The sequence below is a fragment of the Anopheles coluzzii genome, chromosome 3 (genome assembly GCF_943734685.1).
Source record: "Anopheles coluzzii chromosome 3, AcolN3, whole genome shotgun sequence".
NCBI classification, from domain to species: domain Eukaryota; kingdom Metazoa; phylum Arthropoda; class Insecta; order Diptera; family Culicidae; genus Anopheles; species Anopheles coluzzii.
This window is the reverse complement of record NC_064671.1, coordinates 65,513,333-65,537,802: the sequence shown is the minus strand read 5'-3', so window position 1 is coordinate 65,537,802 and position 24,470 is coordinate 65,513,333. Positions and strand designations below refer to the sequence as shown.

At 43.4% G+C, this 24,470-nt stretch overlaps 3 protein-coding genes across 9 annotated transcripts in view; 1 reads left to right on the top strand and 2 right to left on the bottom strand.

Moving 5' to 3' along the window:
- The window catches only part of LOC120960175 (fasciclin-3), a 100,818-nt gene extending 87,206 nt beyond the window's left edge, over window positions 1-13,612 (bottom strand). For 3 of the 4 annotated variants that reach the window (XM_040384184.2, XM_040384186.2, XM_040384187.2), the window contains exons 1-2: window positions 13,170-13,612; window positions 11,840-11,981 (exon numbers count right to left, since the gene is read on the bottom strand). In XM_040384184.2, the coding sequence (XP_040240118.2) occupies window positions 11,840-11,915 (76 nt within the window). In that variant the 5' untranslated portion in view covers window positions 11,916-11,981; window positions 13,170-13,612. The remainder of the gene's footprint in view (window positions 1-11,839; window positions 11,982-13,169) is intronic. The other variant, XM_040384185.2, reaches the window with a different exon arrangement.
- LOC120960171 (uncharacterized) overlaps window positions 1-24,470 on the top strand; it is a 284,474-nt gene that overhangs the window by 166,223 nt on the left and 93,781 nt on the right. The window lies entirely within an intron of this gene.
- LOC120960179 (fasciclin-3-like) lies at window positions 20,087-21,860 on the bottom strand. Of its 4 annotated transcripts, none has more exons than XM_040384194.2 (5): window positions 21,483-21,860; window positions 21,201-21,418; window positions 20,751-21,083; window positions 20,483-20,671; window positions 20,087-20,406 (listed from the first exon to the last, which is right to left on the bottom strand). In XM_040384194.2, exons 1-5 carry the CDS (start codon window positions 21,638-21,640, stop codon window positions 20,222-20,224), a joined length of 1,083 nt encoding a protein of 360 aa, XP_040240128.2. In that variant the 5' UTR covers window positions 21,641-21,860; the 3' UTR covers window positions 20,087-20,221. The 4 variants fall into 4 exon arrangements, with proteins under 4 accessions (XP_040240128.2, XP_040240130.2, XP_040240131.2 ...); XM_040384196.2 differs by having other exon boundaries at window positions 20,751-21,080; window positions 21,483-21,859; XM_040384197.2 differs by having other exon boundaries at window positions 21,207-21,418; window positions 21,483-21,859.

Below are 24,470 nucleotides of genomic sequence, written 5' to 3'. Positions count from 1 at the left end.
CGTCCCAGCGTTTTTTTTTCTACTCTCCAGGCCGGTCCGAAACCAACTGAACCGCAACACCGAAGAGAGCCCAACAACACACACAGTAAGCCCCCAGCAAGGGGCGTCATGGTTGAAGGGATGAGGCAGAGCCCTCGCTGCTGCGGCTAAGAATTTCCACCAAAATAAAATAAATTGTAAGAAACTCCAATTGCGGAGCAGCAAAAACGGAAAAAGGTGTCCGCGTCGAGTCCTACGGGACACGGTGCTGCTGTTACACGGTGAAATATGGGAACACACACGGGAAAATATGGTCGATCGCATCTATTACCACCTTCCACGCAATGGTGTCATCGTGTCTAGTAGGCTAGAAGCGACCACGGTGGGGTTGTTCTTTACGTTTACAACATTATTACAACAAACGCGCTTTTGCGTGTTTCGCTTATCTGTTTTTGAGGGTCTCTCCCTTTGCAATGTCATTTTACCCCTTATTATGCCTATTACCTTGCACGAGAGGGAGAATGTGTAATGTGTCTCTGTGTGTGTGCATCCTTTGGGACGCTAAACCGAACACCTGTGGGTGTAGAAACGTTGCTTTGTGACCGGATACAGGAGTACTTCCGTTTCGGTGTGTTTTTTTTTTTACTCTTAATGTCCATTTGGAACGAAGGAAAAGCACCATTAAAGTGCAATTACAGCTCGAAACGTTTCGTTTTAGTGGGAGGCACCCAAAAGCGGCATTTTTTGTGTAACTGATTATCCATTTCGATTGCCCGTTTTTCCTTCTGTGTCTAATGGGTCAATCAAACGAATGTTTTTATTTTTTATTTGTGTTTCGGGTGTGGAAAAATGTAATTTAATGAAAAGGTCTCGTCGTGGTCGACCAAACCCAATGTTTTATGTTATTGAAAAACGATTTAATTAAAGTAAGATTATATCGTCCAGAGGCTTCTTTAAACGCATGAGAAGATAGTGTAATTTAATTATCATAAATAATTTAAAGTAAATTTAATGAAAACTCATCAACCGCTTCTAACTACTTTACACGATATAGGTAACTATTTGCAAAGCTACTGAAGGAGTACACAACAAGCAGCACGATTATTTAATTTTCTCGCCTTTACAGCTTTGTTGAAAACGCGCAGAACTCTAATTATGATGACCTCCTTTACTTCACGCCATTCAATAATGCTGCCTTGGTTGGCCTTTCTTTTTTCAACCCAAGTCGCGATGATTATGCGACCGAAGGAACAACAAACCAGCTTCTTACAACTTCTCCAATGTCATGGGAGGGGTGCGGTTCCACAAGAAGGCAGTAACGCAAACTATTATGCTGTTCTACTGCTGCTGCTGCCTGGCTCGTTGTGTTGTGAACGCAATTTTGGAATTCCTTTCGCTGGTATGACGCGAGCGCGCCCATTCCTTGCGATCGAAAGAACAAAAAAGGTCACCAACAACTGCAATTGATCAACAGAAGGCAAGCTCAGGGGAAGAAGAAAAAAATGCGTCTCCTCATCAGCATGCAAAAACCACCTCACGAATGCAGCAACCACCACCGCACACAGGAGGGAACAAGAAGTCGTTTGCTTTGTTTATTGCACACACACACGATGATGGTGGTGGTGGTCGTTTCTGCTCCTTCGTTTCTCTTCGTTGCCATTTCTATCGCTTTAATTACGGAACATTGCTGGCATCCGGTATTCGATTGCCAAGCGCGCTCCGGTGCGTGCATGTGTGCAAGGGGAGACGACGACAACTGCTGCTTGGTCACCGAACGTCGTCACCCGGCAGTTGCGAGTGCAGTTGCGAATAATAACGATTACAAATGCAGTCCATGACGAGAGAGAGAGCAAAAAGAGGCGCAAAAAAGGGCGTAGTAAAATAATCTAAACAGCACTGGACAGTTTCAAGCAAAAGTACAAAAGGTGATACAAGGGGGGTAAATGAGCACGTTCTTAGCAGATAGAAAACCGAGAGAGAAGAGTTTATATATAACCAAAATTTACAAGATAAATGATTGCTCAAGAATTTCTCTATCAATTTTTTCCCTTTTTTTCTAGGTCCGCCGACCGATAAGCGTTAGCCACGTTATCTTATCTCGTAACGTATGCTCGCTGTAACTTGTTTTCATACTGTTACACACCTGTAACACTGACCTGCGCGCGCTATACACAGAGAGCGTGCACGTAAACATAAATGTGTGATATAAAAAGCCACAGCCACAGGCGTATGGTATGTGGAGCGGTATTATCATACCGGGATGGTTACTGTGGGTGTTGGAGTGCGATATTCAGCCCATTCACACACCTTGATACGGAATCCCGTACACAAATACGAGAGCAGTAAGGGTTGAAAAAACTGATTCACACCCTTTTACTGGAATGGGGGAATCTTCCACCCAAACTGTCAATTTTGACTCGACAGGTATACTATAACTATAACTATACTATAACTATAACTGTCTCTCTAACACTAACACCACCACTGTCGACCATGCACTTCCTCATATTTTCACAACAAGTGTGACGGTTTAGGGGGGGGGTTTGTGATTAATAAACGTGCTCAATGAAATGTATACTGAAGCGTTCTATTGCACAAACGTATGTCAAGGGCGTCGGAAAGGGGTAAGAGAGTCATAAATACAACCTTGCCGTGTTGAGTTGATTTGGTAAGTGGGTATTTGTGAACGTTTATTCAAAAGGGAGTCTAGGTTCGTACATAAAATGAAAATAAAACGATGTTGAGGTTGATTTGCATCTACATTCGATGAAACACAACGAGTATACAAGCATAAAAATAGAAAAATAGGAGCTTTAAAATCCAAATTCATTATTTTGGGACAATTTTAACACATTCTAACGTGACACAAACACGTGAGTGTACGTTAAAAGATTGAATCAAACACGATTAATTATAAAAATTATGACGTTGCTATAATTCATTAAATTTGTTATTCTTCGTATGAATCTCAATAAGGCGGAATTCTACTTGATTTGTAAAAATAATAAACATTTCCATTCCAGAAAGATAAAAAGTAAAAAACTGAGCAAAAAATGTGCATTTTAACTCGAAATGAGCTCTACAATTTTAACCTTCCAGGCGGATTAGAAAAGCTAGAAAATGTATTAAATAGTCAGTTTTTATGAAATAAATTAAATGGAAAGGAAAACGTTTCACAGTCAACCGAACCTAAATTGTAAGTCCCCCAGTCTTCTTTGGTAAGAATCTAATTCTGTTTTAATCCCAAAAATTCACAACAATTGACACATGAATTTCATTGATAAAAATTCACAACAATTGACACATGAATATACAGGAGACTCTCGAGATACGAACCGATTTTTTTACTGATAATCGTTACCTACATAATAATGAAGAACTTCAAACTACACGAACTTGAATATTTCAAGGTATAGTGTAAACGAATTTCATGATAAATGCATTAATGCATTCTTGACAATTATGCCTCTTAAAATACCTAACACTCGTGCTATAGACTATTCAACCCCGATTATAAGTGATGTATTGAAAGATATTGGACATGCGACTGTTTCAAATTGCACCTTGCTTCAGGACATTTTTTCGGTCCTAATATACAGTTTTACCTCGGGAGTCTCCTGTAGTCATCTATTTCTAATCTAATGCGCAAAACTAACCTCTAAGTTCTCTAACACATCTCCAAAAATGCAAAAACAAAGCTAGCAATTAAAGAATACATCACGAATGAGGTGAGACATTTAATTGCGTTTCAAATTCACTACCCATAAAAGGGAGTGAAATTTTGTGCCACCTCCCCCATTTCGCTTTTTTCGCCGTCGGTCTGACCTCATATTCTACCCGGAGTGTAAACTCTCTAAGCGCAACCATTTATTCATTTAATTTTTCGCATAATTTTCTTTGCGTAATACGCAAACATAAAAAATAAAAAAAACGGTACTCTTCCTGAAGAGGGTGGAGTGGTGGTGGGTTGCGGAGATGACTTATTGTTCATCAAAGCCGGGCGACCGAAGCGCGAATGCACACCGCGGAAGAATATTAATTAGCTGTGAGTGAGTGTGTGTGTGCGGAGGCGATGACATGTGCATGCAGTAGTACACACTTAGAATCATCATGACACACATCGCGACCTAAATGCTGAGTCACACACACACACACACGCACACAGGGCATTCCAGCCAGCGCCGCCAGCGCCATCATCACCAGCTCCCTTTTTTACCGAAGTGTAACGGATCTGTACTTAACACGAACGCACGCACAACAGCCGTTTAGAAGGGGGGAGGGTGGTGTGCATGATGATGTCACACACCCAGGCGCACAATCTCTCCAGCTCTCCCTTTTGGAGCAGACGAGGCAAACAAAAACAACGCATGCTACGCTTCAGCGGAAACGAAATTTTGTGTCACTGCTGTGTGTTTTTTTTCTTGTTTTTAGTTTGCGAATTTATTCGAATGGCCGAGACAAGTGCAGCACAGATTGGACCGGCATGTTTCGCGTTCTAAAAATAATAAAAAATACGGAAGTCATCGAGGCGGAGGGGAAGGGGAGTAAAAAGCGATTGGAAAATTGACTCACCAAAAGCAAACGCACTGGGAGATGGAGAAGTGATTTGATCGAGGCGCACACACACGCAAAAAAAAAACAGAAAGAATGAAAGTAAAGTACAATTGAATTCCGCACCAGAAGCTCAACAAACAAAAAAAAAAGCTGGCTTGCAGCAAAACAATAGAGGGAGGGACGAGACGAGCAAGGCAGCGCACTTGATGGGCAGGAAAAATTCAGTGGCCCATATCCATTGGAACGTGAAGTAAATAGCTAAAAACTATGAAGCAGAGCCAGTAGCTCTTCCACCCCTGTTCCCCGTGTAATAGTGTGCGATTTTAATTTTTTGCAAAAAAGGGGAGCAAAAAGTGCGAATAAACGAATATTCTAAAATGCAATTCGAGGGGAGAGAAGCAAAACAAAAACGAACAAAATAAGTTTTTCCTAGTTGGTTTTTGCGCGCCACTTGCGCCTCTCATCGATTATAATACTCGAAAAAAAAGCGAACCTGTATGTTCACCTGTCAGTCAACTGAGAAACACAGGCGGCGGTGGTGTGGGCAGAGACTGAGTGGCAGCATTGAGTGAGTTCAGAGCCCACCCTCCATCCATGTGAAAATTATTTACAGACGAAGGAAAAACTTAACACTTCCTGGCGGCTGCCGCCAACAAGCGACCATCGATCACGCGGTGTGTGTGTGTAAGCATTTGTGAAAATGAGTTCGAGTTCCCATCATGTGAAGCAGCGAAAGGGTTGAATGTTATTTGTTGAGTAATTTGCGTGTTCACTGAATGTTTTTTTTTTTCGCGCGATTGGTGATTCAAAGAGACGAACTTAGGTTCTGGCTGCCATGTTTTGGTTTTTCCTTAAAATGTTTTCCCCATTATCTGGACATTTCAAATCAAAGCTAGATGAAAGCTTTCTTTGTTTGTTGAGCCCTTTATAAAATGCTTCCTTCTCTGTAATAAAATTGTACTTCCATAAACACAATCACCTTTGACATTCACCACACTCTACGAAGGGCATTAGCGGGTCGCATTCAACAAAACCCTTCGCTTAATTACCATCCAAAACTCCTTTGGGGGTGCTTCGGGCAGGCTTGCGCACGTACGCGTCACGCAAAGCTATTTGATTCCTGTATCTGGTAGAACGTGTACACCAAAGCCAGTCCACCACTTCCCATTTTCATTTCGAAAAGCGAAGCTCACGCATTGCACTCGAAACCCCTCTTTGGATAAGTAACCGATAAGATAGTGTCAATGATAATGGGTCACACACGCATCACTACGCATTAAAATATTTGTAGAAGGGAAAAGGTTCACAGCACAGCAGAGCATATGTTGCTCTTCATTAAATAATATTCATAACTAAAAAGAAACAAAAGGCATTTTTTATCAGCATTTCAACATGTCAACGGAATCATTCAGTCACTCACAAAGGCACTGCTCTGACCGGGATGATTCGCCCTTTAAAGGTAGTGCTATACTTTGCCCTTAACACTGGCCAATTTTCCACCGTCAAAACCGAGTCGAGTCTGCCAAATTTACATAATGCCAATAATTAACCTACCGGGTTTTTTTCCAAGGGTGAATAACGAACCGAACAACAAAATCGTCCTAGGTCGATGCTCTCTCTCTCTCCTTCTCTCATTTTCATTCTATTTCCAACACAACTGGCGCGTGTGGCATAGCATAATCTCATCTTTACCCATAAATTGTGCCCCAAATTCGCTTTCGAGCAGAAATCGAGCAGGCGCCACCACCGCCCGCCCGCCCCTTGTTACACACCACACGGATTATGGCTTCTACCCTCGTGCACTCACAAAGGACATCACCATGGAGACGGGAAACGGGCAGCAGGACACACACAAACCGGGGCTCGGTTGAACGGTCCGTTAAAATGAAGCTAATTGCCAAATCCGTCGCGTCTCATTACCACCGCGGGTTAATGACCGGTGGGCTGTCGCTTTTTTCAGGATTCTCTACCCCTGCACACGCACACAGCTGTGTGTCTGGTCGCGAAGGGTGTGTTATCCTGACCCGTCCATTATTAATATTATTTTTACCCAAGCGCCGCCGGAGGCTAATTAGTTGCTGAAAATAGAGAGCGCATCCCTCCATCCTGGAAGCGGCACCACCGAGAGGGTAGTGAAAAGAAAGTTTTGTCTCAGGACACACAGCGAGCGAGAGTCGGAGCGACCTACTTCTGGAGGACTTTCACTCTTTCTCCTTTTTTTTGCTACTCTGTGCGCCTCAATCCTGGAAAGACAGCTTTAATGGAGGGCACACAAGAGCAAGCTGACGTGAAGCTAATTGGAGTTACAATTTGCTCATCGATGCTACTACTTATCCTGGTGGTACCAGTGGAGAGGAAAGAAAGGTGCATAAGTCGGTAATCCAATTCAGAGAATTATGAACCTTCTGGGAGCGACATTAAACTACCATTTTGGATAGCGAATAATCGATAGAATTTAGCGCCCAATAAACTTAACTTTGTCTCCAACAAGTGTCATCCCTTGTATCGAATTCTACTGAGACCTATCTTTTCCTGTCCAAGATAACTCCTGGTTCAAACTAACGAGTGTGTGTGTGTGATGTCGCGATGACCTAGGCAGGCGTTTGAATTTATTTTTAATGATTTTCTTTTCTCCAGAAGAGAACAGCTTCTTCTTTCCTGCTTTTTTACGGATTTTTTTCGTAGGACTTAACAAATTAAAGTGGGTGTCTTTTTTTTGGGTATAAACCATCCTTACCAAAGACGCAACAACCAAGAGAGAGAAAGAGAATAAATAAATTGAGAGAAAGAGAGAAAAAGGGTACGCGACGGGCAACAACAGCAAACCAGATTTGTTGTCTTTTCTGGACCGGTTCCGTCGTCTTGCACGCGTCTTCGTGCGTGTTTGTTCCATGCGCGTTCTCCTGCTTCCTCCTTCCTTTCGGGTTCCGGTTTTTGTTCTGTCTGACAGTTTGACACATAACCTCAAAATGAGGGGATGAACAGAAGTAGAGGATGATGATGATGGTGGTGGAAACAGCAGAGAACGCTTCCCTCGGTGCAAGGTGTTTGTGGAAGGAAAGGGTATATAGAACAAAGCGCGCAACCTACGCGCAGCAGACACACACACGTTTCGGTGGGCCATGTCTTCATCAAAACATCATCCGCGGTCGATGGACAAGTGCGTGGAGGTGGTGTTGGCATGGATATTTAAATTTTCACCTCTTTCCCTTCCAAAGAATACCACCGTCAGAGAGGTTGCTATAAGCAGCTTCTCTTTTAAGACCGCTAAACGCGGTATAAAGAAGCGTTAGAATGAAAAGAAGAACACAGGGAATGGTTGCGTTTTTGAGCTCGAGAGAGAGAGAACGAAAAGGGAAAGCACATATATAAATGTATAACAGCCTCGTGGTTGGCGCGCCAATTTTATTTATCTTATTATAAATCTTCCACCCTCGCGGTTTTGGCCCCTTCCTTGCCTACGAAGAACCATCCGTTTACAATATCTTGAAAGTAAAAAAAAAACTCTTCAACTTCCATCTCTTTTTCGTCGCTCGACGTGTACTTTTTCTTCATCAACCTCTCCTCCCTCTCATCATCACGACGCTCATCATCGGGGTCTTCAATCTTGCCGTACGATCGCGCCCCGCACATACGGCGTTCTTGGCCAGGCTTTGCGCGCTATTATTTCGTGTTGGCCGCTTGCCCTCCGTTGGGTCAGCGCCAACGATGAAGCTGCGAAGAACGCAACGAAAAGCACAAAGAAACGAGACGCGCGCACGTCGTGGTCGAGAGCAAGGGACAGGCAGCAGCAGCAGCAGCAGCAGCAGCAACACTCGATCGACAACGATCAAACGACTTCAACGAGCCGGACAGCTCGAAACCCGTTTTTTCGAGTTTCTTTTCTTTTCTTCCGAGCTGGTCCGAGCGCGGTTCGTTTCTTCGCATGCAAACTTTCTCTTCCTTCGCCGCACGGTGAAGCCGGTTTTTACGGCGTGTACGCGCAACACACGCCACACCCGCTTTGCCCTTTCCCATTCAAATCTTCATTCTGCTGTGTTCTGTTGAACATAAAACTCAAACATCGATATTTTTAAACCGACCACGCCGCCGCTCGACGCGTCTTCGCTGTCTCTCTTTCTCGCTTTAACGGACGAGATGTTTTGAAAGGGCGCGATGTGTATGCGTGTGTGTGTGTGTGTGTGTGTGTGTGTGTGTGTGTGTGTGTGTGTGGCTCTTTCGTTCATTGTGAATGCCTTTGTATGGGAGTTTAATTTCCCTCCAAGCCAGCCAGGCCGCATTTGCTGATGAATTTAAAAATATCGTTCACGTGCGCGACTCATTCTTGAACTGCCGTGCTGATGCTACTGAGCAGTATTTGAATTGGAATGCATTCTTTGGGTCAGGGGAAGTGAGGGGGAGGATGGAAAAGACCCTGACACAAAAATGCACAAGTGCATACAAACACACTCGGGTAGGGGAGTTGACTCATCATGCCGTGCGCCACACCACGGGTCGCGTGCGTGTCGATCGAAAGAAAAGCCGGAAAATTCGAGCTCACGAGAGGAAGGTACATACAACGCCCTACAACAGCGGAAAAACTGGCATTAGTGTTGATGATTGAATTCTTGGCTCTGCTGCTGACCCGTGCTGGATTGTTTTTGAAGGCAATTTCCCTCCACCCGCCACATGGTTGCCATTTTCTTGCAATGGGGAACATATTTTCCACATATTTCTTTGGTGGAAATAGGGCGATAAGTTGAAGTCAGCACACGTCAGCATGTTGTGTGGGTATGTGAATGAAATGGCCCTGGCTTCTCGTGTGAGATATTTTTGACGCAGTCATGGGCGGAAGGCCACCCAGGGCCTGCCAAAACATTCAAAATTTCGGGCACGGAAAACGGCCACGACAAACCAACTTCAACAATAAAACTGTGTTTTTTGTGTACAAGCGGTGGCAGTATTAATATTATTGTTTATTACTTTGCTCCAAGGATACGCAAACAGAGCTGTTTTTGGGGTTTGCACACGCAATTTTTGGTAGTTTTTAAAAATCAACTAAAAATAAATTCAAAAGTAAAAAAAAGTGCCAATACGTGCACAATTCGTACATTCTCACAAACGAATAATAACGGTGTGTGTCGCTTGCTGGATGTTTTCATTATCAGAAGGTGACAGAGCTTGTTATGGGTGTGTGATTCATTGCAACAAATGAACCTTTTTTTTTTATTTAATAGCGCGCGTCTTCGTACTCCCCCAAAAAAACAGGCAAACCCCAAACAAGAGAGTATTGATATACATTCGTGCACATTCGAGAGCGTTTTTTTTTTTTTTTTACTGGTGTGGAACAACTTCTCATCAAAACCTTGAAATGAATGCCGAAAATAAAGCAAACCACCCGTTGGCGCTCGAAGACAAACAATAAATATTTGAGGAAGGGAGGGAAAACAAAGCACTGCGCGGCCAAAATTATCGCGCGCCTGCTGCCGTTTGCATATATGGATGGAAAATCAAATTGTTTTTGGTTGTCTTCTCTCTGTGCTCAAGGTTTGGGGCCCCGCGGCTAGACGGAGAAAAACTTTGGCGGAAAATAAAGAAGAGAAAAAACGCTCTCTGAAGCAGCAGTTCGCGGGTGCATATGGCCATGAAATTAACTCGTGAAACGGCCTCCGGTCGTTGGTTGGGCACACACCACAAATCGAGTTAACACGCTGCCGCCACTTGAAAAGAAATTAGAAGCCCATTTGCTTGCATCACTTGTGAGTGCGCGCTCCGGAGCTCACCTTCGTTCGTTCCCATTGGGGCGCAATCCAGTTGGGAGATAATTTCCTGTAGCGAAAGGGAACCAGCTTTTACTCCACCTCTCTCAGTTAGAGAGCTAATCGAACAACGGCCAAATGGGCCACTCCTTACCGACATGCTTTGTGAAGGTTCCGGTAGCACAGTCTCCCTGGGTTTATGTGCGACCATAAACGAGCCTACCGCCTCAACCCAAACTAGATTAACTTTTATAGCCGGTACGTGATCGACCGTGTTCGTCTCTCTTTAACCGTAATGACAAACTTAAACTTCCTGCAAGCCGCAATTACTCGCTTTCTGGAGGATGTTTGTGCACTGAACAGATGATAATAACATGCGGCCCCCTTATGGATTTCACGTTCGATCTCCGATAGTGCTCTCGTTGCAAGCTCAACATTAACGATGATTATAAGAGAAGCGTCTTTCAAACAAAGATCGATTACCCTCCCACATTCCACATATGATTTTACAACCACGTGGCGGTACATCAATTTCCAAAAATACTCCTACACACACACGCCACTACCAGTCTAAGATAGTTCTCCAATGATGATGCTGTGTGTCATACGTGAAGGAATGCCGGCTCTCAAAAAGAATAATTACATTCTCCCTCTCTGTTTTGCTTTACAGGTAATGCAACCGGGAACGAGACTCATTACATCACGACCATAAAACGATACCCCGCATCCCAAGGTACAGGGCAAGTACACCCTCGGTGGTAAAAGTCAGAACAGTAAGTAGGCAAGTCAACGATGAGGGCCAGATCTTAACTTCAACAAGCCTAGCCTGCCTGCTTGGTTCGACGCTTGATCGTTCGTCACTCTGGTGTCCGCCCATTAGCAGAGCTTCCAGACGCATTAGCACATACGACGACTTGTAATATCACGTGCGATGTCGGTGACTGGTGCGATGCGAGAGATTGATTTAGAGCTCCTCTCGGAATAGAAGTTTGTGCGATGAGTAAGAAGAATGATTCACACCTTCCTCCCAATAGATCTGAGTTATCATGGCACGGTTGTTACTCGGCTTGAATCTTACAGACAGAACAGGTTTCACCTATCAAATGCTTTTATATAGATACAGAACTATTGAACATCAGCAAGCTGCATCTTCAAGGGACAAACTTCCCTGGGGGAAGTAGTGCGCTATCGGAAGATCATTTATATCTTTCCCAGTTTTTTTGTCTTTTCTTTTTTCGTCTGATGCACCACCTTGACATGCCTCGATTTCCATCTAATTTTTCATCGCGAGATAACGCTACGAACCACGGGATACAAAGTGGACTTGGACGCTTTTGTCCACGATCACAGAGAGAGAGCGACGAACTAATTTATCTTGGAGCCCGGAAGTGTTTCATTAATAGCCAAACGATCCTACTATTAGCCCTGGTGGGGTAGTCTTGTGAAGATGATGTGTATGGGGGGGAAGAGCATGATAATTGTTCGTTTGGGGGGGGGGGGAATTTTCTGGAGATCTTGTAGCGGGTCCCCCGAGAAAAGGGGGAAAAAACAAATGTCTGAATAATTACCTGTGAACGCAGCGCACACCGACAGCAGCAGCACACAACGGGGCAGGAAATGGACGGCTTGCATTTTCGGCTGCATTAATTATCTAACACACGCTTTAGGGCACACAACACCGACACACTGAAGCACTCAAAAACTCTCAGCCTGTGAGGAACCAGAGAAGAAGGGGATGGTAGAATAGGGATGTTAAATTAGAGGTTGCTTTTGTTTTCAAGCGCACTTGGAAAAAGTGAAAAGCGGCACGACAGAAGAAACTGATTCTAGTTTCGGTGGAGAATCACTTTTCAGTTAGTTGTCACTGTTTTCTCTTTTCATTAGTTTGCTCTTTTTCCACGATCGTTGATCGCAGGAAAGTGATGTTATGTCAGAAACCACGTGGAAACTGAACACCACGTGCAGTAACACTCGCGCGCACACTGCTCATGCGTAGCTCACTTTTGCACTTTTTGGGAGCCTTTGGTATACAATTATTCCATTTTTGTGCTATCCAAACTTATTTCTAATTTATCTTTTTAAAAGGCACGCGAAAGTAAACGGTTGAACGATATCGTGACGTAATTCTCACTTTCTGAGCTCGAAAGAAAATAAATTAACAAACAGTGAAAAGGCACTTCTCTCCCTCGACGGACGGATGTGTTGTTGTTGCGAAGGCAGGATTCATTTAAATTATTCAGATTACTACTGTTTTGCATCCATCGACACCTTCTTTGCTTAAAGGAGCAAGAGCCAGAAAGTGAGTGGGTTAATGCGTCCCTTTTTACGTCTGGTTCACTTTGACACTTTTGTGCTGGAGTGAGTTTTCGGTCCTAAACAAATATTTTTACGTTTAAAGCACGGAAAGAAAATAAAAAGAAAAGAACCAGCTGTAAGGCAAAACCTCACACTGCTGCTAGGCAAAAATCTGGACACTAAATTTTAATTTCCGAGGTTCGTTGCTTCCATCCCAACACTCAAAAAAGCGGTGCAAGAGATAATGATGTTTTTGCTTTTTGTGTGGCACCTTTCCTTTTTTTTGCTTATTTATTTACGTTTGTTTAAGGCTGCAAAGTGACCACTTTTGGTGCTGGTAGAAGAACGAAGTTGAAAGTTTCACATCAACACAGTTCACAACAGCAGCTTCGCGGGAAAAGTACAGCTACAAAAAGGAAGCAAAACAACGTTCTACCGGTTGTAGTTCCTGGATTTAACGCGCACTGAAAACTCACTCACTCAAGCGGCTTTTCTTCTCTTCGCAGATGAAGTTCCACTTGTTGAACTGCGATCGCGATATTTTATGGTTAATATCACAACAAGGAGAGAGAGTAGGCACTCCTAAAACTCTATTTCACCTACCGAAAATCGTACGATAAAAGCCAAACGCACAGGAACAACACTTTCTTCTAATGCAACCCTACTTCTAAAGGGTGGCTTTCTTGTATCCACCAATAGCGGGAGGGAGATCCACAACAATCCCGCACAATCACTGGCTAAGTTGAACACCACACACCTCACTCAATCTCAACCCCAACACGGCGGGAGACTCGCACTGGAACACAACCAAACGTCGGAATCGCGCTCGCACGGGCACGGTAAACCCCGCACCTTCGATGGGCTGGGGACGTTGCGTGTGTATGTGTGTGTGTTTGTATGTGGACGAGACACGAAAGGGGCAGCGTTTAAAGGGGGAGGGCGGGGTCGCACAGCACGCGCGGAACAGGAAAGAGAGAAACGCGGAAAGCCAGCAAAATCGAACCGACCGTGAGTACGTCGCGCAATGGAATGAACTGCACGCAGCGGCACGAACGCGAAGTAGGGCCGTCGATCGGTCGACCAGCGAGCCCAAGCAACCCCACTGCCTGCGTGTGTGTGTGAGTGTGGCGATGTGTACGCAGCGTGCAGTTTAGGACTCACGGCAGGGATGGCGAACACGAAACAAGGTGCTAGTGTAGAAGGGAGATTTGTGTATATTTAATATTGAATAGTTATTTTATACGTTATTCTTGAAAGGGTTCTCACTTGGATATAAAACGCGTTCGAAAGATTTAATATTTAATTGCTTAAAATTGTAGTTTGCGCAATGTAAATTTTATTATGAAAACTCAATATACATACATGTCTAGGTGAAGATAGCGAACGTCAATCATATTAGTTTTATCGTAACAATCTGAAATAGTTAAAAATATTTTAAACAAATATCCGAATTAAATTATATGTTTTTTTAAGTCAAACAGTTTTAAAATTGTTGAAAAAATAATCAAATAAATAAACTATATCAACGTACCAAAACAAGTGTAACACATAAATACACCAGCCAGCAAATAAAAATAGTTAGTTTTTGGTAAATTTAGCTCAAAAAAGTTTTAAAAGTCAACTTTTTGTTTGATTTTTGATACTCAGTTTGGAATAGACATAAAAAATTAAGTTTCTATTTTAGTATTTTTTTACTCAGTTAAAGTTCAAATATTACCTGAAATACAAAAACCTTTTTTAATTCCGGTAAAAATATGTGATACTTGATAAAATGGGTATTTTTGATTCAATTTGGTTCTTTTTTACATTTTATGTATCGTTATATTCGATCCTACCATTTATTAATACGATTAATGTAGAAATTAGCATATGGCTTTTATGTGGTTTAAAACCTTTGTCAGAAAAGCAGTTTACTTTCCATTTGATATTTCTTCTGGCAAATTGTAGTGATTTGATAGATTAAATGATTAAATTAAATTTGATAGATAGAATAAAGATTAATTTTAGAAGACCACATAGCTTCGAATCTGTGTATATCTAGAACCTCGTAATTTGGAAGCATACTGCATTTTTGGGCAAATCATAAACTAAAGAAGACCTTATGCATTTTTTTAATGATAATTAATAGTTAATTATTATTTAGTAATACTATTATTATTTATGATTATTATTGTTACTATTATTATTATTTATTTTATAGAGCGATTTTTTTTCTACCCTAATCTTTTTCATGATGAATTTTGTAATGAATCCCCCTAGAATTTACACAAAATATGACAGGGTTTTTAAAAAGCTGAAACACTTCATATTCATCATTACTGCGAAGCTTTGTTTTCGCTTGTAGTGAGTGTTTTCTTTAAAAAACAGAAACCCAAGTAAAGTGCATTCGAGGCGAGTTTGACACCCCGTACGACACTCCACTCTGGGTCTCTCGCACACCAACGCACACTTGGCTAGGTAACAAAAAACGAGGTGCTCCCATAGCGATGACTCCAATTGGTCCCCTCTCATCCCCTTCAAACATTCCCAAACACCTCAAACACACACACACACCTAGCCAACCATTTCATTGTGTGCGGTTTCTTCGCGGTCTCATTTTTTGCCCGCCCGCTGACTCATGCGGGGTGGTTGCGCGGTTGCGCCCGCTAGCAGTTTGAATCCAACGGTTATGAGCGGTTTTTTCGGTTTCCAGCGACCCCAAAAAGCCGACTCACCTAACAACGCACCTAGCTGGGAGGGAAAGGGAACGGGAGTGACGGTTTGCCGGCAAGGGCATACTTCGGGCGTGAGGCTTACGGGGGTTGTTTCGCGCCCGAAAAAATCAATACACATTACCCCACGACGTTAGAGAGGGTTTTTGCTTTCCCTTTTCGGGGAGGGCATTTGACGACGACGACGCTTAACATCAAGACGGCGAGAGGAGGCAAACGGAGTGGCTCAATCGCTAAATGTCCAGCTAAATGTCCTTTTCGTCCGCTTGCCGGTGGAGGTATTGCAAGCGACGACCAGTAACAAACAAAAAAACAACGGCGCCTGTTGGCACAAATGTATGGAGCATTAGATCATGCTTCCAGTGTACCGGGTCCGAGCGGTTTCTCGATGACGTCGCCGCTGTCGCGCCAAAAGCGAAACATAATTCGATGCATACGGGGAGTACGACGAACAAAAAAGCAACCTCCCTTCCAGCGGGAGCGAATGTACAGTTTTTGGGGAAGAAGGAGGAAAAAGGCTTTGCAGTGCGGGGCTGATGGACCTCACCACTACATCGGCAGCCTATGCTGCTGCCCACCTGCTTTCGTCATTATCGTTCGCTTTGTTCTCTCTCGCGTAGCGTGAGCTGCGTTAACCGCGCTTCCCCTGCTTGTTGTACCGCGTTCGCCATGCCTGCTCCACCGCTGCGTACCAACAGGTACGACCTACACACACCGGCAAAGCGGCTCTGTGTACGGTGCGGGGCTCAAACGCTGCCCGGCCAAGCGTAACGGTGTGACGTGACGTTGGACAAGCGAGAGCGTTACTGTGCTCGGGGGGTTAAGAACGCTTGTGCAGACGGTAGATAGCATACAGGAATAAAATGGCAAATGCAATTTACTAACTCATATTATTCCCTTTTTTGTCTTATCATCGTTAGCATCTATTATGTTTGTACCTAAAATGTTCTATTCTTTCTATTATTTCTAAATGTTTTAGTTTGCATCGTTAATTGCATTTTACCTTATTCGCATCGTTTGTCCCTTATAAAGTTAAAAATTTCTTTTTTATTACTTTTTCTAAATAGTAATCGAATTAGCAAGGCTATTGATATGCATTTTGCTCTTAAGTTTACTGCTTCGAACGCTTTTTTTAACTGCTGCTGTACTGATTTGCAATCGTTGCCATACAACAGTTACTGTAGCATCACGACTACACACAACCTCGGAATTGCCTGCGGGCTTGCGGGTCCAGTCAGGGTGCAGCAGCTCAAACGCGAATGACGGACACAAAACGGGGAAAGGCACATCGTTCAGGCCCGCGTTCGCGCACACACACACATACGAACACGAGCGCACAACCAGAGGCCAACTAGCAACTCCATATAATATGCAAGCTGAGATCGGGTTGAGATGCAACACGAGGTTCGTGTTTCTTCACTCGAGCAGAGTTAAGTCAAGTCAGCAGTAAAAGGAACACAAAGACTCAGGGAGAGAGAGAGTAAAAGAAGAGAAAAATAAAACAGTACAATGCCAACGGCCGGCCGAAAGCAAGGCAACACGGCGCTGGCTTACCACACAGCCTCCCGGTGATCTTTCGATCAGCAGGCTCGATTTATGATCAGATCGTCACCCATCTCCACACCAACCCCTTCGTCTTTGGAGGCCAATCCTTCGTCTTCATTGTGTACTTTTGCCCCGTTCGGGCGATAAACATGAGCGGGACTAACCTTTCCCGACCGGTGGAGCCTTGTAGAGGAACCCGAGAGCCCGACAAAAAACTGGTTTGCTGGCGAGATGCTCCGGCGTGTTAAGAAAAACGTTCCCTTGTGTGTGCCCACAGCACTGTGGAGGCCTTACCACGGGAGTGTTGGGCTCAAGATGGCTTTGCCATGACTTTCTGTAGGTGTGTTAGTGTGTACTCGTTACATGACAAACGCCCCAAACACGGTGACCAACAACAATTCATTTTTCGTCCATTACCAAGTTTGGACCTTCGTGGGGGGACCAAGCCTCCATCCAGCCGGTTTTGGGTCAGCTCTGATACAATCCGCTTCGGTATGACCGCATGAAACTTTATGTTTTCTTTATGCTTGAGCTGCTCCCCGGGGCTGACGGGAGAACGTAGCAAGAACTGAACGAAAAGAGCACCAGAAAAAGATCTTAGGGCTGAGTCGTGAAGTTGGCAGTCAAGAATCAGAGAGAAAAGAGCAGAAGAGAAAACCAACCCAACATCCAATATGGGGGGGTACTGGCACACAAATACACAGCGAAAACGAGCCTGCAACATGATGGTTTTCGGGAGTGGGGGCTTTTTCTTCTCGGGCACGAACATTTCTTGCAAGACAAGGGTGCGCACGGCAAAGAGTGTGCTTTTGTTTTTTGACTTCGCTGTCAAAATAAGCCAAAAAAGGCGTACTAGCAAGCAGGGAGGAAGAAAACAAACCCTCCTTCCTGCGAAGGAAACACAGCAGGTACAGCATAAGGTAACATCGAAATGAAGTCACCGCTAAGTTTGCTGAGGGCTTCTTATTGCCTACCAAGAATGGGGCAAAAAACAAAGGGGCGCAGTCCCAACTATGCCAAGGAAAAAACAAATCAGCAAACGCATAAACACACAAACACCGGTCCAGCAAAGCTGAATCTTTCGTGAGTGACCACCGTTTGCGGGAGTTTCGGATTCGGACAGCTAAGCAAGCAAGCCGGACGATACACGCTTCGGATTTGTGAACGTGCCTCCGGTGGAAACAATTAAATTCCTATGCTGCTATGTGGTACTTTTTTGTTATATTTTTTTCTGTGACCCGCTATGGTCCTCACACATCCCCTTTCCCTGAACTGGCAGTAAACGGAAAAATAATTATTCTCTGAATGGTGGGGTTGTTATTTAATGGGGACTAGGCTGTGTAGGGGTGAGGTGGAAAGATTGTTCTGTATTTTGATTTGGGTGGTTAACCTATATACGGCTTGGGTGGGGTTTTGTGACCTTCCGGGTCATTTGGGGGATAGTGCGAGTTATAATCGAGGCATGCTTGTTTTTTTTTATTACTAATTTAAATGCTTTTATAGATGAAAATAAGCTTTTATCTCACATGGTCCGCTAAATCAATTTTTTTATATTATTTTTTTTTACTTTTTGCAATATCCAACATAACGCGAGTTGCCGCCCTCTGCCATAAGCCGTTACAAAGCGTTACGACATGAAAAGGCCTTTTAAACAACGGTTTGCGCCGATTTGTTTGCACTATGGGTTTTTGGTTGGACATGGTCCGTTTGTACCTCTCATAATTATTTTTATCACTTTGTTTTAAATACAGTTACGGATTTTAAACGTTTGCAAAACAATCGCTTTTAAAACGTTTTAAAAAACTTTTTTTCTGTCATTTTTTGAGCATTTTTATTTAGAAATATTTGCATTTCCAATAAAAAAGGCTTTTTAAGCTGGCTGTAGCAAAACAAAACTAAAAGACATAGTTTATTTCCATAAACATCCTTGGAAAATTAATAGTTTAAGCTTTCTTGAAAAAATAAATTTACGACTATGGGAGCTACCTTTCCTCAGTTATCCGGTATTTTTATGACGTGTTTTCAAGATCCACCTCGATTTTTATCAGTTCCTTTTCAGTGTTCACGACAAAATTGTTGGAGTGGAGCATTTGCATCATGCTGCTCCAGAAAATGTCGATGGTATGCAGCTGGGAGCCGGTCTCGTAGTACAGTCGTCAACTCGTACGACTTAACAACATGCCCGTCCTGGGTTCAATCCCTAAATAGACCGTGCCGCCATACGTAGGACTGACTATTCTGCTATGGGGGGAAATCATTTAGTCACTGAAAGCCAAGCCCACAAGTGGTAAAGGCAGGCCTTGACCGACAACGGTTGTTGAGCCAACGAGAAGAAGAAGAAGATGCAGCTGGGAGATGTTGGACCGCTGCGAAGCCTGTGGACCTGATTTCTAGTTCCTGATATGTTTGTTTATGCTTCCCAGATACTATTTCACAAACTGGCCCACGGAGTCCTTTTAAGACGCTACAGGATGTAGGTTTTTGATCCCGCACGCTTCTAAACAAAGTTGCTTAACTGTTTATTACCATCACGGTCAGAGTTCAACTGATAGAGATGTCAAATTTTGTCCAGGAAATTACTAAGGTTGATGCAGAATGATGTTTGTAAAAACAAGTTAAGGTTTTTTACAAACCCATGAAATATCTATAATTGATTTTAAATTTTTTTTTGGAAGCGTTATAAGCATGTTTGCATTTTCTGCTTAAAATACTGTTAGTACAAATTTGAAAGTAAATACATACAAAATTTAGCATGTGGTACGTAAAAGAAAATTAGCAAAAAATCATTTGATTCCATTTTTATCGATTCAATAAGAACACTCAAAGAAAATTTTGTTTGTCGTTGTAGGCTATAAATTTCTGATTTGATGCACTTGAGGCAACTTAAACATCAACATGAGTTGAATCGTTGTAAAAATGGCATTTTGAACGCATTTGGGACTATCGTTGAGCAGTTGAAGTAATATGACAGTGTTTTAAAAGACTGTTCAATTTCTTATTTCATTAAGCGTTGAAAGACAATTCATATTGTTTATGGATGGCACTGTCACCATGATACTTGGCGAATATCTTTTCATGGTCAGAATGTCTTTAATTTAAAATTCACATAGCTAAAAATATGCATATCCAACAAAATACTGCAATCAAAATATCTTTACGATGTACAAATTTATTGTATTTATTTTGTATTTATTTTCAAATTTCTTTCTTGTATTTATTTTCAAATTTCTTTCAAAACATACTTCAATGTCAATTTCCATCATATAAATTAAATCATAACAGTTTAATGACACTTGTTATAAAACACAAGCTGTAAACAAAACATGATCGAATGGTTGTGGGAAACATATTTTTCGGCACATTTGTGCTGCATTGAGTAGAGAGCTCCAGGCACGCTTTTTAGTTATAGGTGCTGATCTTTAGTCGCGTCTCTTCGCTTCCTTCCGGGTGGCGTGCTTTGCAGATCAGAACCTTTCCATCGTCGGTCTGCTTAAGCGGCAGGGTAAGCGTCTGCTGTACTGTGCTTCCTCGGCTCGATTTACTAGTGAATGGGGCTGATAGACCTTCGTAAATCAGTTGATCGTCTAAGGAAGAAAGAATATGAATGATATCAATTAGTTCGTTTAGAATGTTATAGTACAATTTTCACTCAATACTCACTGAGGAACCACAGGAATCCGGCAGGAGGATTGCCATCCTTCGAGACGCACTGCACCACAAGATTGCTTCCCACCTTGAATGCACCATTCCGCTGTGCCACGACACTCGAAACGGTCAGCTGCGGTGGTTTGGGTTTGACCGACTCCTTCAGCTCTTCCTTTTGTACTTCAGGCTTTTCGTTGGTGTACACTGAAATCCCAAAAAATAAAAACAATGTAGAAGATCGTTTAGTCGCTCGTCGCGAAACATCTCCAAAGCACAGGATTACCTTTCTTCAGCTTGATCGGCAAGCTCGTCTCCATAAAGCCACCCGGGTAAGCGGTATGCTCCGCGCGGCACGTCACCTTCTTCCGGTTATCTTCCACGGCGATCGCACGACGATAGATCTGCTGCACGGTCGTGCGGCGGTTCGATGTCTCCGAGAACTCGGCACCGACATCTTCCGTCAGCTTCACACCGTCCATGTACCAGGACAGCTTAGCGCCGGGCCAGCCGTTCCGCGAGACACACTTCATGGTGACCTTCTTGCCGAACTCGAACTCGCCGTTACGACTGTCCACGTTGCTCGCTAGCTCGATCACCGGCGGCTCGGGCGCAACTGCTTTGGGAAATTGGAGGAGCCGCGTGTGTCAGGGAAAGAGATAAAACGAAGCAGTTTTAGTAACACCATCCCAAATGTCATGACCACTAGTGGCGTGTTGGTGTAATCGGTAGCAACCTTCACCTGAGAGCGCGATATTGATCTGGCCCTTGTACGTCTGGCCCTTAACGGACACCGTGCACTCGAACGGGCCGTCGTGAATCGGTTTGATGGTGTCGATCGTAATACCGCAGGAACCGCTGCTCCACGGTAGCCCGTAGTACGTGATACCTTCGACAGGTGCCGGCAGTTTGTCACTCGCTGCAAACGGTGCTGGAGCTCCCGGAAGTTTCACACTGAAAGATGCAGATGGCAGTTAGCGAATTGCTTTCAAACATGCCTCCCGTCCCCAAAACGTACATGCAGAAATCCATGGGCTCATCGATCAGGCACAGCAAATTCACATTTTTCTGTCCCTCAACGACGACCACCTCTTCCGCTGGGTCCGTTTTCACCTGCAATGCCTGGCTGCCGCCCAGAAATGCACTTAACAGCACTAAAAACACTGGAATCCGCATCGTTTCCGCTGTCTGCTTCCTTGTTCTTTTAATTAGCACGAGAATTCGCTTTGCACTACACGATCACGGCACGATCACTGTCAAGCACAGACTCGAACTCTCTGTTTCTCTACAAGCCCCGAACAAAAACAAACTCCACAAGAACCTTCCTTCAACGCCAAACCGTTGAACTGAACTGAGCATCGGAACGGTCGAACAGTGGGCTTTTAAATTCTGCCACCCGAAAACACCACCGAAAGACGCCACCCATCATTAAGATCACAGTTCCGGATCAGATCGTCGTCTGCTTCATCTTCAGCGTGCGGGCACGATGACCGGTTCTCCCAAACACTGTAGGAAGATGCCGAATACCTTTCGTACCCGTCCACCGGTCAGATGGTGTTAATTGCGCTACATTGGTCGTCGATTCTCCCTCCAGCGAACAAAGGGGACGATCTGTGAGGGGAACAGAAACATTGATCGATGTTGCCAAATTCCGTCCCGCTGGTGCATATTAATTTGATCAATTTTTATCTTCCCCTCTGGCCCCCAAAAATACCCCGGAATTGAAATCCATTCTCAAGCATAATGTCAATCTTGTTGACAGTGGACGCCACACGACATAAAAAAACACGCGTGTAAACAAAAGCATCGCCTCCCTAACCTCATCAGCATCCGAAATCGAACAGCAATAAAGATTTTAAGTAAAGCACCCAGACCTTACGAGCTTCCTCGCTAATCGGGCGACCAAAATGTCGTGTAAAAATCCGCAACGGGGGTTTGTCGCTTCGACTCTCGGGTCGTTCCCTCGTTAATTATTTGTTTTGGTGCGCTGGCGCTGGAACCGGTTGTTCGGTGCTGGGTGGAATTTAAATTTCGGCAATCTAAAGTTCTAACGAGCGTCCCCCCATAAAGGCTGGGGTTTTATGACGCCCCTATACTGCCGGGGCGCGCGCATCTCGTGCCGGAAGGGCCGTGAAACGGTTTTGCTGGGATCGTTTTGCTGGGGTAGAGATGTTTTTTTTCTTTTTCTGGTTGTTTTTGTGGGATTATTTTGCAGTTGCTCGCACCAGAAGGATTCGCGAAGATTCCTTAGCTGTGGCACTGGCTTTCCAACGCACTCTCGGGAGGGGAGGTTTTTTGTCAAGGGGGTTCGACGGAAGGAAGCATTTTTTTATCGTTTTATGACACCCGGTCTCGATTGCATCGATCGGTGCTGATCGGTGGATGGGCGAAATTTTAGCACCGAGCCCAGACAAAAAAAATGAACCGGGCGTACCTCCGGTTGTTAAGCAAATCGGACGCTTGGTGGCAATTTCAATCCAGAGAGCAAGTGACCGGTTGGCAGTTTTCTGCGGTCTTTACGCTCTACAGGCAAGGTCGATTAAATTCAATCTCACCAATGATGCCATCGTTTGCGGTGGTATAATGTTTACTGTGGGTCGTTGTCGTGGGGGTATAGCATTGTAGCCGGCTTCATTTCTAATTCTGACCCCTCGTCCTAATGGATTGACCAACAGAAGTCTTGGGGAGTGTGCAAGAGTACGTTTGAAATCATACAGTGGTTAGATTGGAAATAATTATGACATCATTCGATGCACAGTATTAAAAGAGCGATTTCTATTTCTAGTTGAGACTGTTGATTCATTCTCTCTCGCATTTCAGCAGTCATTGACTGTTTGAGTTATTATGATGGAACTTATTAATTATTCATGAAATCTTTCGGAATAATAAAACATTATCTTTTGACTGCTCTGCTTAACGCCTGAAGGTATGCAAGGCGATGGTTAACCCCTTCACAATCTCGCGATTTTAGAAATAGGTAAAAAAAAATTGGTTCCCATTTTAATTCCTAAATTGTTGTTTTGAGTTGTTTGAAGTTGTTTGATAATCAATAATTCATTAAAAATGCAAAATGGTTAAAAAATTGTTGAAAACAAAGATTGTTTACACGTTGTATCGAACAATCGCCTGCGCAGATAACCGATACGTGCACAATACTGGCAGATGCAATGCAGCGTGCAAAGCAAAGGATGTAGATTAAATGAGATATTTCATACTGTAATCCTATTGGGATGAAAATACGGCCGAAGTCGCAATAATATTAATTTAAATAAACACAATAATCCTATTGGAAGAGGCCCTGCCTGGGTAAAACTGTAAAGTCCCGCTCACTTAGCCTATGAAGAGGTTAAGTAAACTTTATGATTTATTCATACTTTGGCATTCAGTATAGTCTGAGCTTCGTCTGAGGGTCGGTCTGGTGGTACGACTCGTACGACCTAACAACATGCCCATCATGGGTTCAAGCCCCGAATAGACCGTGCCCCCATACGCAGGACTGACTATCCTGCTATGGTAACAATAAGTCACTGAAAGTCACGCTCACTTCATTAGTGGGTACAGGCAGGCCTTGACCGACAGCGGTTGTTGTGCCAAAGAAGAAGATAGTCTGAGCTTAAATTTGGTTTTGAAATTAGAACTCAAAATATCGATAGGATATATTTTTGATTACTTTGTGTAAAATGTAATATAATTTATGTAAATAATATCGATATCAACGAGACAAAAAATTAAAAAAAATTGATATAAAACAACGTATCTTTCTGTATTGTGAATTGAGCTTCAGACGCTAAGATAGACCGCGAAGGGACATTCTTATTTCATGCGAAATTTTAATTTAGTATTGATTAACAATTATTGAGAGTTAAGTTTTAAATATTTAAGAACAAAATAATCTTAACATTCTACAACAACAAAATAGAGAGAAGTAAGGCTTATTCGTAACCCAAATACTATATAGTCGTTCAAGGGGTGATAACGATAAGGGGTGATAACAATGGAAATAAAA